Source organism: Calypte anna, chromosome 1 (genome assembly GCF_003957555.1).
Source record: "Calypte anna isolate BGI_N300 chromosome 1, bCalAnn1_v1.p, whole genome shotgun sequence".
In the NCBI taxonomy this organism is placed as follows: domain Eukaryota; kingdom Metazoa; phylum Chordata; class Aves; order Apodiformes; family Trochilidae; genus Calypte; species Calypte anna.
In genome coordinates this window covers 26,410,088-26,433,121 of record NC_044244.1, presented here as the reverse complement: position 1 = coordinate 26,433,121, position 23,034 = coordinate 26,410,088, and the positions used below count along the sequence as shown (strand labels likewise).

The 23,034-nt window shown below is 39.0% G+C and overlaps 1 protein-coding gene across 1 annotated transcript; it reads right to left on the bottom strand.

The window, feature by feature from the left end:
• Positions 1–244: 244 nt before the first annotated feature.
• TMEM168 (transmembrane protein 168) lies at positions 245–22,663 on the bottom strand. Its single transcript, XM_030469056.1, has 5 exons — positions 22,536–22,663; positions 18,457–19,725; positions 8,951–9,093; positions 6,888–7,162; positions 245–4,409 (listed from the first exon to the last, which is right to left on the bottom strand). The coding sequence occupies exons 2-5, from the start codon at positions 19,591–19,593 to the stop codon at positions 3,862–3,864; spliced, it is 2,103 nt and encodes a 700-aa protein (XP_030324916.1). The 5' UTR covers positions 19,594–19,725; positions 22,536–22,663; the 3' UTR covers positions 245–3,861.
• Between the last annotated feature and the right edge of the window lie 371 nt (positions 22,664–23,034).

Here is a 23,034-nt window from a genome sequence, read left to right as displayed (position 1 = left end):
AATTACAAAGTGAAAGGTGTGCTAATAATTTAAGCTCATATTTCTCAATTCTATTAAATTATTAGACTACAAATAACCCTTGGAGTATTTTCAGTAAAATTACAGATTACAGCTAAAAAAAAAATACTCTGAAGCAAACTGTACAGAAAAAAATCCACATAATTCAAGAGAGACCACAAAAGTTTTGGAAGTGATCAGGTCATAAACAAAAACACAAAATAGAAATGATCATCCAAACCAGCAAAATATATTTAAGCAATATCACAAATACACACACACAAAAAAAATCTATTTACACATCTAAAATTGGCATGTCCATTAAAAAATCCTCTCACAAAAAGGTATTTATAAACGAGTAATTTAACCAAGTTATACTGCCTACTGCTGGCAACAGAGGTGCTTTACAGCTAGCATAGCACTAATTACGTCTTTGCAAAACAAAGGGAAAATTTAGTAAAGTGAAAGAAATTATTTCTGGGAAAAACTTGAACTGTACACTGGACAACAGCAACCACAAAGCAAACAAAGTATAAGGACCTGCAAACATAAATTTGGTAGTGCAAAAATAAAGCAGAATGGCTTCTTTCCCCCTAATACTTGTTCAGAGAAAAATACTAATATGAATTTTCATTATAAATTCCTTTTAAAGATTTAATTTTGTAGGACTTAGTGCATTTGCATGTTTCAGCAAGGCTAATACTATGCAGGAGGTAAATGAAACAAAGTCAACATAGAATTACTGCTGGGATATAAATTTATAGCAACTTTTATAACAAAGTGTATGAATATACAGTACAGAGACAAGCCTCAGAAAAAATAGTTCAGATTTTCTCCACCCAGACAATCTGTAAACATGTTACTGAAAAGAAAAAACCACTTTGTATGTAACTGATAGCATATCTAGAATTCTTTGGAACTAGATTTAAATTCCTCTTTTGAGTGTTGCCTGTGTATTAAATATAGGAAAGAGGGGAGGGGGAACTCCTCACTGGGATTAGGAGCTCCTGGAGTGTTGTCCCTCAGGCAGGTGCCCGGGGCTGGGAAGAAACTGGAAATCTCCCCCTCCACCCGGGAACATGGCCATGGTAGGTAGGACACCTTGGTGTTAATTGGTCTAGAAACAGGAAATTAATACAGTTGGATTCCTGAGGCTTATCAACCCACACCGTGGGTGTTATTGTGTTTAGAAACAAAAAAGACAGTCTCTTTGTCCAAAAAGGCCTCACAGTTTTGAATGTCTGTAAACATTTTTTGTTTAAATCAGCAGCTTTACCATCCTTTTGCTGTTTAAAAAGTAATAAAATCAAAAGTAGGGATATCTTAGCTCATGCTAAAACTATTTTCAAATTCAGAACACAAGAGTTCTTCATTGAGAAAACTGAAAGAAATCTGCAAACACTTGATTAATTCTGCAAATAGTATTTTTTGCTGTATTTTTAGTGGATAACTTTCAGCAACCTGCAAAAGAGCACCCAGTCAATGTCAGAGAAAATCTATCAGTGTGATAAGTAAGCTGGAAACACTTTAATAAACAGAGGCAAAAGATCAGCACCAACCATTGCATTTGTTCTGCCCAGAGCTAGGCCCATTGCTGCACTTTTCCTGTTCCCTTTGATATACAAAAAGAAAGATACAGATGATGTCCATAAAAATTTAACAGTAGATGGTAGAGAGTAAGATTTACCCATTATAATTAGCAAGACATGTTGTGGCTGACAGTCAAAGCTTTTCCAAAACAGAAAGGTCTAACTTCTTGACTTTCAAATGTCCAGAGCATGACTATCAGGTACTATTACAGTGCCTTTTGTTAAAAATTTCTAGTGCTCTAGTTGAAACAGTTTATGCTTCCATCAGAGGGACTTACTGAAACAGCAGTCAAAATAAGGACGATTCTAAAAAACAAATGATTGCCTTTATGCAATCTTTTTTTCTCTATACTCAAGGGTTGTTGACCAGGAATGGCTGAAAATTACTTCTTTGGAGAAAGCAGTGCTGCTTTTCTGCAGCTTGACAGATGTTTGTTAACTTCAAGTATCCAATTTATATGCTTGAACGAGGAGCTTATGTACCCAGCCCAGGCTCCAGAGGATGACTGAGGTTATTAAACAGACATCAGGGATTTGTCTGCCTGACCTTTGGCATATGAAAGCAAAACCAAACCAAATCTAATAGGCACAATCACAGAAAAAATAATATTAAAACAGAGATCAAGTGAGTCTTCCTCTGTAAATACTTCACTTGTAAATCCTACAAAATCACTATTTTGGAATTGCAAATTATTGCAAATTATTCTCACTATTGCAGATCTCACAACACACATTTTATTTTCAAGAGTTAGCAATGGGTATCAGTGTTAGCAGATTCTCTGACTTAGCTGGCTAAAAAGTTCAACTTAGGAAAACCCTTGATGGCAAAGAATTGTAGATCTCCTGAATTATTTTCATGTATTGAAAAAAAATTGTTATATTTTAGACAAATATCAGCTAATACCTAAAATTTTTATTAAAATACTGGTGGAAACTGAACAAAAGTAAACTCAAACTCTCCTGGATTGCCCATGTGTATGGATAAAATGCACCACAAAGTTTACTGTCTTAGGGGCTTAGTTGTTTCACTCCTTGTTTTCTGCACTTGAAAAAACAAGATCAGAAAGCTATGCACCTTCTCTGACTGAAGAGGAAAGGCTGAGGCCCATCCAGTTCTGTAAATGGAAGAATTAAGATTAAGACCTTGTGGCTGGGATAACAGAACTGAGGAATATTCAGGATTCACCCTTGTCCTAAGGGAATAATCTTTCTGACAAACTTTGTTCATGGGTCTAATAGATGAACTCATTTGTCTAATCCTGTACTCAGCATTTTACAGAATTAAGGTCTTAACCACAACAAAGACTTAAGATAAACATGGAAGCAAGGCAACACTTGTACTTCCATCTTTTATCTGTGGATTATTTACTTTGTTAAACTCCTTGGGTTTTACTTTTTTTTCTTCAGGATAGTTTTTCAACATACAAATTAGTAAGAGCCTGGAGAAGACAGAACTGTCCTAACAGGGGAGGGAAAACTCTCAGTGCACTTTTCATTCCATATATGAATTAACTACTGGGAATATTTGCAGAAAAACTCCAATAAAATAAAGATTATAAACAAGATACTGAATTTTTAAAGTAACACTGAAAAGTTTTTAAAACTGCACTCCAGAAAACACTGTCCAAGCAGCATCAGATCATTAGAGGATTGTCTGATTTCCTTGTTTTCTGTAGCAAATTTCCATTGATGGCAGTAGAGAACTGAGGCAGGGGCTAAAGATGTAGAAGCAAGTAAAACTAAAGATCCTTGGTAGTTACTTACCTACAATGGCAATTAATTCTATTTTTTTAGCTCAGTGCTGTTTTATAATACTCTTAACCCCACTGTATAATTTAAAGAACATATATATACATATTGATTGGAATATCAGCCTCATTCCTGGTATTTGAACCCTACAGTGGATATAAATGACAAATAAGCAGGCTATAACATTCACAGAAGCTGTTGTCCATCAAACTGGTGAATCTGAGTGAAGGCTGCTGACAGTAACACATATGAACATGCAAACTGTCTCCAAAATGAATGGTCATATTAAATAAGTCTCTTAACATACAGACATACAGACCAGTAAAAAAACCTCAAATACCATAGTGCTACCCTTTTCTGTTTAAGGTTGCAGTTTCTAACTGTTGCATATACTTTAGCTGCTCAAAGAGCTCAATAAAGTGAGTGTAGAAAAATTTTTTCAGAAAACAGTCACATAAAAAGTTTTAAGTACAGTAAAGTGAGAAAGTTCCCAGAACTCTCACTTCATTTCCTCTTTGGTTTCTAATTAGGATTTGACGAGTTTGAATCCCTGTCCTGTATCGAGCACTGTGGGAAGAAACCAACTCATTTTCAACCTTTTCAAGCACCTAAAGCACGCTTTACAGACCCAGAACAGATTGAGACCACAAAACCAGTTTGCCAAATGTACTAATGGGTAGGTGATCCGCGGGAAGTACATCATCCAGTGTTTGGCAACATCACTTCCCGTTGGCAAATGCAAAGTGTAGTCACTCCAGTGTTTTGACACACCATACACTGCTTTCACTGTTCGTCCCTTTTCGGACCAGCTGATGTTGCTGTCAGGGTTACAGTTGTACTCAACCCATTGCCTGGTGAAATCACCAAGCTGGGGAGGGTCAGCTTCCTCAATGTCTACAACTCTGGCCATTTCTGCTCCTTGCACTGCAACATACTGGTCATTTACTTTTTTTACTTCTTTAACCCAAGGCTGAGAGTTCTCACAGTCTAAAACAATGATGAGTCGGGAACAGAAAGTGCCATTCTTTTCTCTCCACCACTCCAGAAGTGTGTCGAGTCGTAAAGCGTCACCTCCTGGAAGAAGAGAAACTTGCTTACAATTAGCAGGAAGAAACAGAAACAGAAAATTTGACCAGGGGTTCTGAGAATCTCTTATTTTAGCAACCTGGACAGAGAGATCAGAAGTTTTCCCTGCTTGTATTGTGTCTGGAGAGATATTAACTGATTCCACCCGATTTACTGTGCCAGATGAGGCCATGAACTTGCTTGAAAAAACAGAAGAAAAAGAATTCCCTCACAGGGTGAAATAAATTACAGCCTGTTGATAAAACCTTGAAAGAGCTAAAGCAGAGTTTATTTTGTATTGAATTCTTAATAACCTAAGGAACAAAAAATTGCTATTTTAATGTGGTCTTATTAATATTTAAAGACTCCTCTTTCAAGGAAAAGAAAGGACTTTCTTTCTTAATAGTTTCAACACAGCTGATGGTTTCAAAGCAAAAAAAGAAAGACACCTACAGGCACAACCACTGCTTTGGCTTGAAAAATTTGTATGACCAGAAATGGAGAGAATCATTCTACAGACAAAGTTGTCTTCAGATCATCAAGCAAATTAAAATTAAAATTATTATGGATTTACACCTCAATGAAAGAAAAATCTCAAAGGTATTTACTTCCTATCAGCCCAGAAAATGCCTGCAACTGGATTGTCCAACTTCTCATTTTCCATCTCAGCTCTTGCTCCAACAATGCTTTGAAAGAGCAGATTGTAATTCAACAAAGTTGCCTGTAATGGGGAGTCCTTCTGCTTAAGTGTAATGGATACTGCAAGATCCAGGCAGCCTTGAAAAGCAGACTACTTACTCAAGTGCCTAAGGAAAACATCTTGCAAACAAGTGAATAAATCTCCACTGGCTCCACAATGACTATTGATTTGAAGAACTGAGACAGCTAGGTGTTGGCAGGTTGGAGTACAATACAGGCTGACAACAAAACCACGCTAAGTTGAACTCATCAACCTTTTGAAGAAAGGTAGAAAACCATGAATTTGAAATAATTGCATTTTAATTCCATAGTGATTTTCATTGCTGATATGTAGCAACGTTTAAAATCTTGTTAGTAGGAAATTAACTGCACAGATTCATCTCAAAAAGAAAAGCTGCATATTTCAGGGCTCACATTTCTACTTGTAAGGGGGTGACAAAATAGTGCTTCACATTAATAGCTCAGAGTTAAAGCTTTCAGCATGCTATCTCAATTAAAGTAAAAGCAAAAAAAAACCAAAAAACCCCCAAAACACCTAACCAACAAATGCAAACCTGGAAAATTTAGTACCAAATAAATCTTAATATACAGCCCTACAGTAATGACTTGTCTTGGTACATGATCTGTGGTTATTTACTGCAGAGACTTGTGTAAAAGCAGTTTCCCTTTTCTAGGTAAGCCTTCTGTGTCAATTAGCATGAAAAACTTAATTATTTGTTCATGTTTTAAAGGCTTATAGGTAAACTTTATTTTAGTGTAACTACACAGGGGTGCAGGTGATTTCAAAACAGTAGCACTGCCCTAAGAAAACCACCTCACCCTTCATATACACACAGAAACACACACTCAGCTTCTAACCCTACTGACCTGAAACACATGGACTTACCAGCCAGCACAAGATTAAGGCACCAAGCTGTGTAAGAAATCTGTATGTTTGGCCACATCTGTCTCTCTGGCAGATTTCACAGGCAGTTCAGCTGACAGTTTCAGCAACAGAGACAAGTCTCATTAGCCCAGATCTTGCCTTTGCCTTCCCTCAGAGAACATGACCTCCTAGGTCGTTTGACTGCTCATACTTTATGCATGACTAGTTAACAGTTTCTTTTATACACTACTGTGTTACATCTCAGCTTCCAACAACAGGGAAGCATCATTAGTGACCTCATAAATCCAGTAAGTGTCCTTTTAAGGTTGTCATTACAAAGCAAAGACTACGCTGCTACTGCTGTGCCATGCCACAGCAGAAGCTGTCAGTGAGGCACCACTTTTTCTGTTAGATCTGAACATTATGTTTCATTTGTGCCATCTCTCTTCATCCTCTCCAGAGGTCAGAGGATGGTACACATTACTGGAGCTGATGACCCAATCCTCCATCTGTCATGAAACATCACAGATCAAAACATTTAGCACCATTACAGACTCAAACAGCCTTCAGCTTTTCAGCTGAAAGGGAACTGTGAGAAAGCTGACCACCAGTGCATTTACACACTGCATCTTTTAGCACAGAAACTTTCTTTTTCTTGTAACAGTTACCTTGTCCCTTAGTCTAAAAGTGAAGACTGAGTTTAATTTAGGCTACAGCTACCTAAGGAAGTGTACAGAGACCAGAGCTCCCCTACCACACTCCAGGTTGGCCAGCCTGGTGGCTCTTTCCCACTCTAGACCATCAGACAATGAATTTCACCAAAACATCAAATACAGTATGATCTTTTTGAAGAAAGAATTAATTGATTTGGAAGTTTATCAATATCAAAACTATTATTAAAAAAAGCCCAACAAAACAGTTACCTGCCAGTGCCCATTCACCAGTGCCATGTGAGTGACCACTGTAATACAAAATGTAGGTATCGTGTCTGGGTCCATCGGCTGTCCGAAGTTCAAGGAAAGATTTGATCTTGGAGTGAAGGGTATCAAAGGTCAGTCCACTTGTAGAGTAATCACAACCATACGTCTCAATCATGTGATATGCAAAAAATCTCTGGATGGCATTAAGCATGCCAGTAGACCTCAGATTTAACTCTTGTACATGCTCAGGTGGAAGAAGAGTTGGTTGGCCATCAGGGCTAGAGAGAAGAAAACCAGCTATGATTAGGATTTACAACTATTTCATACTCAGTAGACTTCTAGCAATTCAAGATTTTCCCCACCTGTGCATATTTTTTCTGCTATGATGTGGCACTATTCTAAACTCAAATTTACTTGAAATGTATGGTTTATAAATAATTCAAAATACTGTGTTTGAGTGAGGGACTGCTATCTCCCCCTCCCTCTGTCACAATTCCTCACCTCAAAGCATAGTCCTACTCAATCCCGTGCTATTTCTGGAATGGGAGTGGGACAGGGAGCAGAGAGAAAGGAAGGGGGTGAAGAAATACACTTTTAAATTTTAAGTCTACATAGCATCTACATACATGATTCATCAATCATGGCAATAAGAGAGCTGATCTTGTGAAGCACCCAGTTATGGGAGTGCTCTTCAAGTTGTATTTTCAGTAAATTAAATTAATTCATCACTTTTCAGCCAATACAATACTGGTAAAGATAAGGATCATGACTGACCAACTGTCCCAATTTATGCTCAGTTACAGAGACGAAGAGGTGAAAATAAGGAGATGGTCTTAATCAACTAATACAAAATATGTCTTCTGTTATATATATATATATATATATACATGCATGTATGTATTCTTCATGTGTTTTGTTCATAAATCAGTGTGCAAAGTGACCTGGTTTCTTTATTGGTCTAGCTAATTAAATTTACACCTCCTCCTCACCTGCCTAATGCCTTCATGAAGGCTAAATGTTCCAGTACTAGAGTTCCAGTGAATTCATCTGAATTCATCATCATTACTGTTTGTCTCAGAAATTGCTGACTGGGCCCACCATTGAAACAGTCAAGCTTTGTTAATGAGGAAACTTAGTTCTGCCAGGTCCTAAACATACTCCTACCTGAAAGTATCTCATTCACCCGAGAATTACAGGGAATTGCCAGAGCCAGAACAATTTAATACAATAATTAAATTGTTGCCAGGGAAACAAAAATAATTAATTTCTACTGTAATGTAAATTCAGAATGTTTTTTTTTTTATTCATAGAATGGTTTGTTAATCCCTAACAATAATTGACTACATGGATTCTGCTTTAAAAGACTGCATAGCTGAAGACTGTAGATCAGAAGCTCAGAAAATTTGTTTTTACAGTATTTCACACTATTTAAGATACAATGATCTAAGATCAGCACACTGCCTTCTCTTTCTTTGCCCATTAATTGTTTTCTCTATACACTGAATCCAGAAGCTTAAAACTTTTAAGAAAAACACACAAATGGACAAGTAATAATTGTACAGTCCTTTCATCCTCAAGCATTTCTCATATGGTAACATTTATATGGGAACACAAATCAGCTGTAAACTCTCAGTACCAGTAACTGACATGTAGGCCACAGGACTGTAATTTCAATGTCCTTTAAATGTAGACACAATCTCATTTATAGAATTTAAAACTTTTCTGAACAGATCTGTTTGGTTTATTAAATCTCCTTATAGAAAGTATCTGCACCCAGACAAGTGCCCCAATCCTTTGCAGCAGACAAAGACTGTGAAATCTGCCTACACATAATTGGTGTGTAAAGCATTCAATTGACTTTCTAATAGCAAATTTAAGACATATAAAAAGGTGGAGCTGGAGTTACTCCCTCTTCTTGGAAGGTGAGGGAAAGGAAAACCACAACATCTACCTATTAGTAAAAAATGTATTTAATTGCTGAAAAATATAAGCAAGAGCAGGCATTATCACTACAAGCTCACAGTACACATACAGTATTTAGAAGCTGAAATACATGGTAACTATACCTGCAGAAGTTGGTGGGAATCACAACAGCATACCCAACACATGTTCCTCCCAAGCAGTTTCCCAGCTCATGAAAAAGCCCATGAGCCATCGACTCCAGAGGTAAAACGATGAGAAATACACTCATGAAGATCCCATTGGTTGGCTAAAAAGAAAACAGAGAGATTGAGGTATTGCATGAAAAAATCTCTATCTGCTTGCTATGGGTTTATGAATAATTCCCTTGTTTGATTAAACATAACTGGGTCCTGAAACATGCAAGTCATACATAATGTGCATTTATTTTTCCTCATTTTACATAGTGATAGTATTACATGGTGAAGTACTCTAAAGATAAATGAAAGGCTTGGGAGAAGGTGACTGGTAAGCAGGGGTCACTTCTGAAAGGAATGCATATGAAAACACTGACAGCACAGGGCTAGCATTTGAAAGCCCTGATTCTAGCCTAGCTTTACCCAGTTAAACAGGAAAATCAAGTGCCAAAAAATTATTTATGCACCTAACATATTGGTAAATATCTGCACAATCACAAATAAGGCCTTAATCTGTAAAGTACAACACCGAATAATATGTACCTAGCATCAGAGCATGCTATATTTCATCATTAAAAATACACATTTAAATATTCTTGCTCTTTAATGCCAAGAATTTTCAAAATATTATTTGTGGAATACTATGTAACACACAAAAGATGATTCGTGAAAACATTTATGAACATTCTTGCAAATAAAAAGACAATTTTTTAATCAGCTATATATGTATCAGATGAGAAAAACCTACATTGTGCTTTCCTACTTTGTAGGTAAAAAGTAGTTTGGGAAAAGATTACTCACTGATACATAGATGATTTCTGTAAAAAAAAACAGTTTCAAAAGTTAAGTCTCAACCCCATGAGTACTAGTACTAGTAAAATAAAAATGGACTTCTGAAATGCCAGCTGTCAGTGAAAGAAAGAACAAATACAGATTCATTTTAATTATTTTAACATAATGTGTATGGGTTTAACGAGGCATTAAATGCTTCAGGAAAGGTAGAAACAGTATTATAAAATATAACTAACCAAGTACTTCAATATCCATGATGCAGTTATTAAATACTAATGTTTATTACGTAGCAAAGGATATAAATTCATAGCTACAGATTTCTGTCCTGAGAATCTTGTGGCCTTTGATCACATCTATGTTTTAGACACCCTCTGCATAAATCTACAATACTGGTGTTTTTTAAAAATCTGGATACTGACTTATTGTTTAGCACTCAGTTATTTGATGTTCAGCTTAACACACAAAGCTATAATAATTTGGAAAGTAAATTATACTGACAAAATTGACACCTAAACAGAGTTCTTCTTGGCACATTGCACTAACTCAATATTTAGTTTTTAAATACATAGGTATTACATGACCTGGTCTGAAAGAACAGCTTTACCCATCTAATGTGCTTCCTGCACTAAGAAAGAACACTCTTTACTCCCTGTCTGGGTTTTAAAAAGTGCCCCAGCACACTTCTGATGGAAGCATCTCATCTATGTGTCTTGAAATTTGACAGCAATACTTAGAATACAAATAAACACCAGAAGCTGACATTAACTGATAAGTGACAGCATTATTCACTGACAGCTCTATTCACAAATAACTGGTAACTGCTAACCAACAGTATTTTTCTAAAATTCCAACATCTGAAATCACTAGAAAACTACAAGCTGCTTCTATTTTGCACAATACAACCCATGACAAACGAAACCTGTATTTGTTTAGCTTCTAGCTCTCAAGGGCATGAGGATGATTTTGAGCAGACATCAATTAATGTTACAGAACAGCCATGGAGAGCCTCCCCTTACCCACAGCCCTGCACACCTTATTACAGAAGTGCAATTAATATGTTCTCTGCCTTGCTAACATTAGAGCTACACCAGTGTGGGTGTTACAAGTCCATCAAGAGGTTACAATGCCAGTCTTAATACTGCAGTCTAATTTACTGTGATACAATGTAATTTGATATTTTGGCGCTAAGAATCTGAATCTACAAGGAGCAATGTGTGCCTATGAAGCACACATCAGCCTTAGAAGCTTCCCGATGGTTTTTCTGAACATCATTTTTTCAGTCACCTCAGGAGATACTTTACATCCTTCTGGATACACTCAGTGTCAGAATCAATGACGGAGTGAGCAGATGGAATGAACGTATTTAGGACAAGTGCAGAGTAGTATTCAGATAGTGATTCTTGAGTTCTGTATCGGAAAATCAGGATTTTCAGAATAATATCCCCCAAATCCACACAATTAATAATTACCTGAAATCACCAGTAGACAGAAAGGCTTAAAATGCTGTAACAATTACAGTGGTGGTGGTGTTGCTCAACTTGTTTTGTTTTCAACAAGGAGAGAAAAATCTTGAAACTAATACATCTTTTGTTTCACATGTATCAGCAGAACGTGCTGATTTTTGTTGTTCAGTTTCCCAAACCCACTCTGAGGAGGAGGACCCAGAGCTGAAGTAATAAAAACTTAGAAAGATTTGATTAGTTTTAGTTCTAGAGACATCTTGTAAAATAAAAGACTTTGACGAAATAGTGGGGCTCTCTAGCTAAATTTGTTTCAAGGTTTGGAGACCTGGTTTTGCAGCTGCAGATACCAGAAGAATAACTTGCTTTCAATCACAAAAAGAATGAAGACTTGGATCCTGCAGGAACTGAAGGGCTTGTCTGGAAAAGCTTCCTGTTCATGATCACTTAGAGGATTTTCTAAACCTTGGAAAGACTGAATGGATGGATTAGGAAGTATTGTAATACATTTTTATGACAAATTCTGCTTTTCCATCATATATAAATATGGCATATATAAACATGATTTTTCTGGAAACCTGACAGATCAAACTGCTCTTAGATCACATTACTGTTTTGATCACAGGGGAACATATTACAAAATAAAAACCACATTTGCCCATAAAAACTACAGCGATTGTAATATCCTAAAGAATGTTATTACATTATTACTTTATATGAATTTTATTGTAGAAGTTTTCTTACCACATGCCATGTTGCTCTAAATAGTCCCTACATTTCCCCAGCCCCCTAATTAAGCCCACAGTGTTCTACAATAACAAAATTTAAGATTATCATAAAGATTAATATTTTCACCAAACTTCTGATTGAGTCTGGTTTCTAAAAAGAAGTTACATTTAATTGTTAAAAGAACGTCTACTAATATGAAGATACTGGCAAGAAAATTCACAAGTACTTGTGAGGTAAGGATCTACAGAGCAACTGTAATGATCACCTCAGTGATCCATCTTGGTCTGTATCCTGCTTTGTTTGTACAAAATATTAAACAGAAATGGGAAATAAGCTCCATAGTGTCATGAGTCAACTCAGCTCCATCTAAGTTTCAACTGTGTCATTGTTTAAGGGACTGGAACATCTGCGTTACGAAGAAAAGCTGAGAGACCTGGGGCTTTTTAGTCTGGAGAGCAGCAGACTGAGAGGGGGTCTAATTAATGTGTATATATATACATACATACATATATATATATATATACGGGCTGGGCACTCATATAGAGTCATATAGAGAAGGAACAACCTCTTCTCACTTGTGCCCTGTAACAGGATGAGGGGCAATGGATTCAAGAAAGAGCACAGGAAGTTCCACCTCACCATGAGGAAGAATTTATTTTGTAAAGGTCACAGAGCCCTGGAACAGAAAGGCTGTGGTGTCTCCTCTAGAGACTTCCAAGGCTCATCTGGATACATTTTTGAGTGACCTGCCCTAGCTTTGGTTCTGCTCTGGCAGGAGAGTTAACTGCATGACCTTCAGAGGCCCATTCTTACCCCCTGACATTCTGTGATTCTATGATTTGATGCTATGGAGTAGGGAAATATTCTAATATGGATATTTTATATTTATTGACATCCATCTAATGTGGGGATGCTGGGACTTGTCCTCAGCACGTTTTCAACAGTTTTGATACAGAACTACTGCATCACTAACAAATACAAAAATTATTAGTGTTGTTTAGAGCACCTCTACAGTAAGATAATAAAATATATTAATTCAGCACTCATGGCATTTTAAAGTACCTGAACTATAAAAACTTGAAATAGCAACAAATAATATACAATAAGTTAATAATTACTGTAAATTACTGACAGGTCCCTTTTTTATGATAACAGCTAAGAGGCCAGGCAGAGACTGCCAGTGCTTTACTAAATCCAAAAGACTTGATGACTGATCCTTACTTAATGGAGCAGATGGCCATGGATGCATAGGCAAAGCAAAAAAAGGGATTTTGTTCTTTCATCTGTTCAACCCATTTTTACTCTGCTTTCAACTACATTGGCAATTTCACCCTGCAGTACATCCCTGCACTGGAAGTGCCCATTGATTCCAGACAGACTGCTCAGGAAGCAAACATAAGACAAAGACCATCCCAGCAATCCCACTGAAAACACAAGGAGCCATTTTATTGCTTAATCCTTTCTGTCTTTATCTGTCTTATTCTAAACTAATATTTAGGAAATATACAGTGTGTTCTCATTTCAAATAATGCAGAGAAGGTAAAGAATATAAACTTCTTGTCCCTGTTGACTGATATGCCAGGCAGTAAGAGATGGCCGAGATTCAGTGGTAGTAATACCTTTCCACTTTCTTTAGCTTTTCAAGCAATGTTTGCTGTTAAGTACAACAACCAGAAGAAGTTAGAGGTCTTTTACAGACAAGAATTTGTTATTCATGGATAGGACAACTCTACTCCCAAGAACTAAATCATCACTGGAAGTGGAACAGTTCTGGAACTGTACTTAAGAATGGAGCGCTACTGACGTGACTGACAAAAATAATGTGGAGCAAGAAAAAAAACCAAGAACAAAGTAAGAAACACTAGTTTATATTGGAAGCCAGTAAAAAAGAGCTCTAGAATAGCTCTAGAAAAGCCCTTCTGATTAAAATAAAAATAAATTCCTAAACAGATGTCAACTAAGATCATCCCAGAAACACTGAATGGTTAAAGCTGGGAGAGTCCCCTGGAGGTTGTCTGGTCCAGCTCCCCATGCCAAACAAGGCCACCTAAAGCAGGCTGTCCAGGATTATATGTAACAGATCAACAACTGAGAAGGCTTACAAAGATGTCTTTGTGTATTTATAAGCAAAAATAATGATTACTTATTTTTATACCCATACACAAACAGACACTTAAGTAAACAAAAAATAAAAAGTTCTGCTCAGCTACTGTTCAGTGATTCTGAAAAACAAAGTATATTCTCCATGATGGAGAAGACCAGGGAGAAAAACAATAATGTGACAACTCATCTACAAAATATTTGATGGGTAATTTATTCCAAATGAAAGCAAAATAGGTATATTACAGGTAAAAGCTTAAAGACAAAATTTATGAAGTTACAATGTAGATCAACTACCAGAGGAAACTGCATTGTAACAAATTATTGAATGAAAAATAGTCTCTAGAGAACAATAAATAATCCGTAACTTCTATTAAAACATCCCTGTGAAAAAATCCATAAAACAGTGTGCAGAAAATAGCTGTCACATTCACTGGCAGACAGAACTAATGTGCTATGTTTCCCATCTCTGACTCCTGTCCTAGCCACAGGAAAGTCTGTGCTTTATTTATCTGCATTTGCCCCAGCAAAACCAGAACTGGTTGTTAATTTAAAAGCACAGCAAATGGATTTCTGATTTATTTTTTTAACATAAAAATTTCACTTCTGAAATTATTGAGATTATGACAGCAGGCTGAACACATAAATCAGATTCTTTATACTAACAATGAATATTTTCATGCTCTTGTCAGAGAGATTCCCTTCAAGACCAAGGGCCTCTGGAAGTGATGGCAACAGCAGGAAGCAAGGTGTGCTGGATGTGAGCAGGAAACCTCCCATAGCACTGGGACAGCACTGGCGAGGCAGACAGCCCAGGAGGGTGGAAGATGGGCAGCAAAAATGAGCATGAGGGGGGGTGAGTTTGAGAATAAATGATGAGCAGCGAGCAAGGGGGATTTAGGATCCAGCTTAAGAAATTACAAAAGAGTAGGCAAAGAGGGGATTAAGGTATTAAAAAAGGAACTGAACAGACAAATCTGTGAAGAAATTGCAAGATACAGATATGCATGTCAGATCAGCAAGGATGGAAAAAAAAAGTCAGAAAAGAAAAGAAGGGGAGGAATTAAAGATGACCAGACAGAGAAATAAAATAAAATAAAATAATAAAAATAGGTATGTCATTACTATTTGAGAAGCCAGAGGATGCAGCAGGGCCTCTGGGGCCAGGGGGGAGTACGAGGGGGCAGGGAAGGAAAGAAATGAAACTGGATAAACTGAGCCTGAGGAGGGCTGGATCAAAAATACAAGTCAGGAAGAAAAGCAAGGGAAAATGAAGGAGAAAGACTGCATTCAAAAAAGGTATTTAATCTGTGATGTGTATATCATATATACTAGTATTCTACTAAGGCATAAAATTCACTAAAAACAAGAATAATGTTCTGAAAGTACTACATTACAATACTTCACCTGTCTCTGATGTAGTTAATTTTTCTCTGGGTGATATTACATACAGGTCTTCCAGGGATAATAATTATCTTTGGCTGGTAATTCAGAAAAACTCTATTGTTACCTTGGCACAGAAGCTTAAAAAAATCTGATTTTAAATTTCTGAGAAAAAGATTCCTCCAAACCTTCCCAAGAATTTGCTTGCAAATTTCAAGACCTACATCTGCAATTTTTTCATCATTTTATTGGCTTCTGAAAGAAGTAATGCTTGTGTCATTTGCATAGCTGGATCTTACCCCAAGAGCCTAATTATGGACAGGCAAGTGAGTAATTGCTGAAACGAGTTACTCAGAGTCTATCAATCTGATAGACTGAAATTATTCACACAACTGTAGTAAAGGCAGGTGCAGAACACTGTGTGCAGATTTTGCAAGGAAAATTTCAGTGTATGCCTACAACAAGTCAAGTTGTCTTTCCACTGCAGCTAAAGGAAGGAATATGCTCAGAGGCAGACAGACTGTGTCCCTGCTGAAACATGTTCCACTGAAAAGCTGTTACACCACTTCTAAATGCAACCACCTATAACAAATTACTTTTATACTTTTCATGCTTCCTGAGCTTATCTTCCAGTTTCAGATAAACCTAAAGATTCTGCTCTTCACATTTAAAGTTTGATCTGTTGAAGAGAGATTCTGCTTTCAGGACCCACAACTCTTCCCAAGCACATATCAAAGCAGTAGGAATAGAGACTTTCAACCCTTGGAAGGGCTAAGCTCCCCTTAAAGAAAGGTCCTTGGCTATCAGGACTTCCAGCCTCAACAATTCTGTGTAAGTCACAAAACTACTGTGTGTGAAACAGAGAGTTGTAGAGAGACATTGTCAACCAGGTGCCTCGAATTGCCAGTGAGTGGGTGTGAGTCCACCTGTGCCTGATTAGGACAGGCCCCTATTGGGCATGAGCAAGGCCAGGGGGCCAATAAAGGTGGGACACACACCCACAGAAAAAACCTCAGCTCACTCTGGTGCGAGGCATGGAGAGGCCAGCAGCTCGTCGAGCCTCTGGAGCGAGAAAGGCTCTTCCCACTACACTTCTACCCTGGAAGCGCTGTGTGGTGGCTGGAGTCCTGGAAGAAACCAGCAGCTCGTCGAGCATCAGGAGCAAGAATGGCTCCTCCCGCTACAGAGAGTTCCTGACCTAACTCTACAGGCTCAATACTTCACTGGTAATTTTAATCAAACAGAATATTTCTAGCCACCAATGAGCAGATAACTGTCTCTTTAGCTCTTGACCTTCCATGCATTCAAGTTTTGTATGATGCACAAGTATTACAGTTACTAAAAATATTAAACAGGGCATATATAATGTGCCTGTGACAAAGTTTTTCATGAAACAGGATCCCTCCCTTTCACCACCCCCTTTCTGTCTTTAATCTAACACACACAGCTGAGTGTGTGTTATATGCTAGGTCTAATTTTTTATAGTTTACTGTTATAAAATACCTTTCCAAGACTTTGTTTGTCAGCCAATTCTATTCACCACATAGGAAGTCAAGTGGCAGGCAATGGTGTGATTTCAAGCCACCTCTCTTATCAAACACAGCATCATTAAACAAGCTTAAACATCTTCAGAATGAGGAAAAGTATAAATAAATGCTCCACCTTCAAGGTGACATGTAACAGATTTCAAATAGAAATAACACTTACTAAAGAGCAAACATGTTTTGAAGAACTGGTGACTGAGGAATACTTAGCATTCCTAAGAATGTAAGGAAAAATACACTGAAAACTTAAGTTAAAAAAATCCTCCATAATCAATTTGTCAATTTGTTTCCATGAACCTGTCCAGCTTCCTCCTGAGCCTCAGCAACTCCTCAGCACACCCCAGCCAGGATATTCAGCTCCAGATGTAACTCAGTGCTCTATGAGGAGCTATTCTCACCTGCTGGGCTCCAACTTGCTTCTTGCCAACTTGATTCTCATCAACTTTTGCACGGAAACTGATCCATTTATTGTCTCTTACTGTTTACCTTCTCCCACATCACACATAATACTTTGTATGTTCATCATATTTGCACTTAGTTTTATATTTTCCACACTGAAGTATACTTGTTTATTAATTCCCTCCACATAAACTGTTTTATGTCTATAATGAACTTCATTACCTTTCTCTGAATCTTTGCTTGTCTTCTCATCTATAGGATGGCAAGTGAGCACTTTAGTTATTCAGAGCACAGAGACTACAGGCCTATGCTGTGCAGTGCCATAATGATACCTCAAGTCCTTTCCTAGTAATTTTTTATTTGATTTGCTTTTTTAACAACTAATAAACATTAAGCTGCTGCTTTCACAAAAAGGCATCTAAACCATCTCTAAGATCTCTTTCAACACATACTAATGTCACCAGTTTTTCTCTGCAGAAATGTTTTGTTAAAAACAAAACCAACCCAAACAAAATCCTGAAAGCTCAGCCCACTAAGCATTTAGAAATAAAAATTACTTTTTGAAGAAGAAAGGTGGAGTGTTTTCTAACAGTCTGGTTTGTCTTTTTAATTACTACAATGCATATGAATCACTATAAGGAAAATGACATTCTTAAAATATGAATTTGCCTTGATTCAATTAAAATAATCTGTAAGAAAAGTCCTCAGTATAGTGAGCACTACTAGGGTTCAACAGCATTGTTTAACCTGAAAACAAGTTTTATGGCACAATGAATTCAAAAGCAAAACCATTTCTTAAAATAACTTTGCACACTTCTATTGCTTTGAAAGCACTAATTCTTCCCATTCTGCCCACATAAAGAAGCTGGAATGTCCCAGTTACCTTAGCAGGCCATAGTCAAGGCAGTACAAAGTGTTAAATTTGAAGTGCATGCTGGTGAAACCAACGACTCCATCTTGGGGATGCTGAGTCACAGCATACCATCAAATGTCATAGGAATTCTAAGAAGCCAGGAATTTTCAGAAGCACTCTAAGGAGGGAGATCAAGATAAAGAAATTATTATTTACCTGCCAAGAAACGGCCCCCAAAACAGCAGTTGCAACAAGGCTGAAAAACACTAGCTGTTCCGAAATTAAACAGAAGTGACGCATTCCTTTAGATGCCATAACTCTGTCCAGGCTGTTGGTTTCTGCACGATGGGTATAGTATACCTTGTGACAGTCATTTAGTTTTGTGTGGAATCCCCAAAGAGTTATAAAAAATATCACGTGACAGATCATCCAAAAAATTCCAAAAATAGAAAAACCGGGTATCACAAAATACCAGAGATCCAAAAAGCGTAGTTTAAAGGCTGCAAGTATGAAAAAGATCAGTTCAATGACCCCAACTGAGATGACAGAAAGCCTTCTGCATATTTTACCACGGTACAAGTAGGGCTTCCACCGTTCAGTAACTGAAAGTCCACTGAAGTAAACATCGAGGAGAGGATCTGAAATGAGGCAGCTGAAGAAACACGCCAAGGCGAACGGGTTTGTGGGGATTTGCAGTGATGGAAAAAAGAGTAGGGATGCAATGGCTCCAAAAATTGCCAAATTTGGAATTGCCAAAAAAGACTTCATACGTAAGTCAATAATCAACATGGCCAAAGCCACGACCAGCAGAATAATACTAATAGATTTTTCTACCAGCATAGTTGTGCTGGCGATTGCAAAGCCAGCAAGCTCCAAAAATTCAACTGTTGTCAGCAGAGTTGGTCGATGATGTACACAACCACAAATCCTCTCAACCAAAGCACATAATACCCTTAAAACAATGGAAGAAAGCAGCAAATATTTAGTGGCTTCTTCTTTCACATCGGTTTTGAAGGTAGAATTATTAAGAAAACAGAGAAGGCCCAGCAAAAAACCAAACCAAAGACTGGAGAGACTCAGACTTGCTGTTTCCATTGAAAAATAGTAGTACAGTATGCTGGCAATTCCAAGAACAAAGAGACCCAGAATAAATATTACCAAAATCAGTGCATCTGCAGTTTTTTCCCATCTGACATAAAGGCCCATGCAAATGGCAACCAGTAAGTTGATTTTGGCAAGATAGCCAAGGTATCTGACTGATAAGTGCATGTTCACTTCTCTGTTTGCTTCTTCTAGCTTTGTCATTGCTGTGTAGAGACAATGACTAAGACAGTAACGCAGTGACCTACACATGTGAACTGTAGTTAGGGGGTTTTACACCCCTTGATTGAAAGTAAATAGTTGGTGTTTCATCCAACAAACACAATCCAGTAGCTGACTTTTGTAGTATCATTTCAGTAACAGTTGTCTCAAATCACTGAAGTCCTGGAAGAATAATTAAAAGAAGTGTTAGTGGCAAATAATACCTTTTAATCACACATGGTATAAATATGACACATCCCTTCTCACACATATGATTCTATGATTTCCATAGTACTTATTATTTTTAATGTTTTATACATATAAACTTAATTGTGAGTTGCCTGGATGCTTAAGATCTCACACTATTTCTCCCCTCACTTGGCAATATACTTATCACTGCTATAACCCAAAGCCAGCTGTCATATTCCAGCTGTCATATTCCAGGTCACACTGTATCAGGTACCATAGCACTGTAGGCAGCCTCACTGTTTCTTGCACTACAATCAACATTTGGTTTGTGGACAACTTGAGCAACTTGTTTCAACTTCTACATATTCCCTCTCTCCACCTCCAGTTATCTCTAGTTCAAACCATGAGTTTAGAGGAACAGCTTCCCATGTCCTTCCAACTCAGAGCACTGATGTGTGACTACCACTGAACATCTGCCAGGCTCTCCTGTTGTCTTGATTCCCGAGCTTTTCTGGAGCCCTCTCAAGTCAAGTCAATCATTCCCTTAGACAGCAGTGTCACAGAAGTCAGCAGGCTGCCTCGCATGCAAAGGGTGTCAGCCCCTGCCTAAAATTTTTAAGCCCCTGGCTTAAAATTTTGCTACAGCTGCTGAATAATTTGCTGGTGGGATCATTACACCAGCAAACTCCCTTACAAGGCAAGCAGCCCTCTGAAAGAAAACTACTCTGATTGGTTCAGCTCGTGTCAAGTGGAGTTTTGCTGCCATCACATCTTAAACACAAACCAGGAACTCCTCTGCTGCCACCCCATGTGCTGCACTGGGTACCAGGAGTGGGGAATGTGCCCCTTCCTCACAGAAAGACACAGAAAAAATGACAGCTCTGACCAGAGTGCAACCTCCTGTTCCCCATCTTCTATCCAGTAACCAAAAAGATGTATGACTAAACCACACTTCTAATCATTAGTCTTTCTCTAACTAAAACACATGTCCAACTTTTTGGTGAAAAGAGGAACATTTTCATGATTAATGTATCCCATCACACAGCTATTACCAAATAAATGCAACTCAGCAATTCAGACAATTGTAATGAGAAGCTTCAATATCTGATTTATTCTTTGCAACACAGCTATTTGTTACTCATTTCTGTTTAGACTTTGTTTAGAAAAAGACTGGTCAAAGTTGGGATGATGTGTTTGGCTGGTTTTTAAACTAATATAAAGTGAGTTACATATCTCAGCAAACAACATTTAGATGAGAACCAAAATGTGCGCACCCACATCTAAGTATTTGCCAACTTCTGTAAACACAATTTAAAGCAAAGCCTAGGGTCTAAGTAGAGATTTAGAGAATAAACTATGCAACAGTTTATTCCTAAAGGAACACCAAGAACAATTACAGACTGAGCAGAGAATGGACTGAGAACAGCCCCAAGGAGAAGGACTTAGGCTGATTGCTGAGAAATTCAGCATGAAATGGCAATCTACATTTGCAGTCCAGAAAGCTAGCTGAGCTGCAGCAAAAAAAGCATGGCCAGAAGATCAAGGGGTGTGATTCTCCCCTCTACTCTACTCTCATTAGAACCCAACTGGAGTACTGTGTCCCGTTTTGGAGCCTCCAGAAGAGGAAGGTCATGGAGTTCTTGGACTGAGTCTAAAGGAGGGCAACAGAGATGATCAGAGGGCTGAGCACCTCTCCTATGAAGACAGGGTGAGAGAGTTGAGCCTGGAGAAGAAAAGGCTCCAGGGAGACCTTACAGCAGCCTTGCAGTACCTGAAACTTTAACAAAAGGAATGGAGCTTTTTACAAGGGAATGTAGTGATAAGACAAGGGGCGATGGCTTTAACCTGTAAGAGGGCAGCCTTAGATTAGGCAGTAGGAAGAAATTCTTTAGTATGAGAGTTGTGAGATGATGAAATAGGTTGCCAAGAGAAGTTGTATAAGTACCTTCTCCCTATCCCCCCTAAAGCGTTCAAGGCCAAGTTAGATGGAGCTCTGAGCAAACTCATCTAGTGGAAGGTGTCCCTGCCCATGCAGGGGGTATAGCACTGGGTGATCTTTGAAGTCTCTTCCAATTAAAATCATTCTATTGATTCTGAGTCACACTGTAGGTTTTACCTGAATTTATCAAAAAAAAAAAAAAAAAAAAAAAAAAAAAAAAAAAAAGGAGAAAAAAGAGACAACCTAAAGATGGTTCAATAGCTTAACTGGAGTTGATTTAAGGTCCAGGTGAGGCCTACTTCTAATACTGGGCCCACTTCTGCTTTATTCTTCCACTTCAGTCGATTTTTCTTAAATAATGCAACTCTGTGAGAATTTTTGAAACAAAAAACCCTAGGTAGCTAACCCTGGCATACCGCAGGTTTAAACTTCAGGTAGACGACTCCGTAAGTTTCCAAGTGTTAACACCGAGCCGTATTACGGGTGTCAGACAAGAGGCGCGCAGCTGGCACAGCCATCGGCTGCTGGGCTGCCCCGGCCAGGGAAGTTTAGTGACGGTATTTGGCGCCGTAGAGCGGACGCTGGCAGGCGGGAGCTGCCGAGGAAACACCGTCACCGCCTCAGGAAACTGCTCCGTGCAGTCGGTCCCCGTCCCGCAGGGCCCGGGCCTGGCCCAGAGAGGCCGCGTCCCCCCGAGGCTCTCCCCGGGACACCCAGCTCCCCTCGCCCCCCCTCTCCGCGGTGACGGGACCCTACACCAGGCGCACAGCACCGAGGCAACCACAGTTAAGGCCCCGGAGGGCCGCAGGCCCCCTCGCCGTGCTCCGCACCCGCGGGAAGCGGCGCAGCTCCGTCCCGCACTCACCTCAACAGGCGGCCCGGAAACTTCCCACGCCCTGCGCCGCGCCGCCGCCATCTTGATGCTGTGAGGCGGCCCGGCTACGGGCCGCGAAAAGGCTCAAACGCAGCCGCGGCCGCTGCCGGAGCACAGATGGGCGCGGGGCCAGGCCGGGGGCCGGGGTGGAGGGGTGCCCGGGGCCCGGGTTGAGCCCGGAGCAGCGGGGACAGCAGCACCGTGCAATCCCACAGCTGTCTCTCCCTCAGGGAAAGGCTGCGTTCAGTTCTCCGCTGCTCACAGGAAGGGCTTGGAGGTGCTGAATCCAGAGGAGGGCAAGGAAGCTGCTGAAGGGTCTGGAGCACAAGCCTGAGGAGGAGTATCTGAGACAAGTGGGGATGGTGACCATGGAGAAGACGAGGCTCAGGGGGAGACCCTACAGCTCTCTACAGCTACCTGAAAGCAGGTTGCAGAGAGGGGGGGGGCTGGTGTCCCAAGCGACAAGAGGAAACGGCCTCAGGTTGTGTCA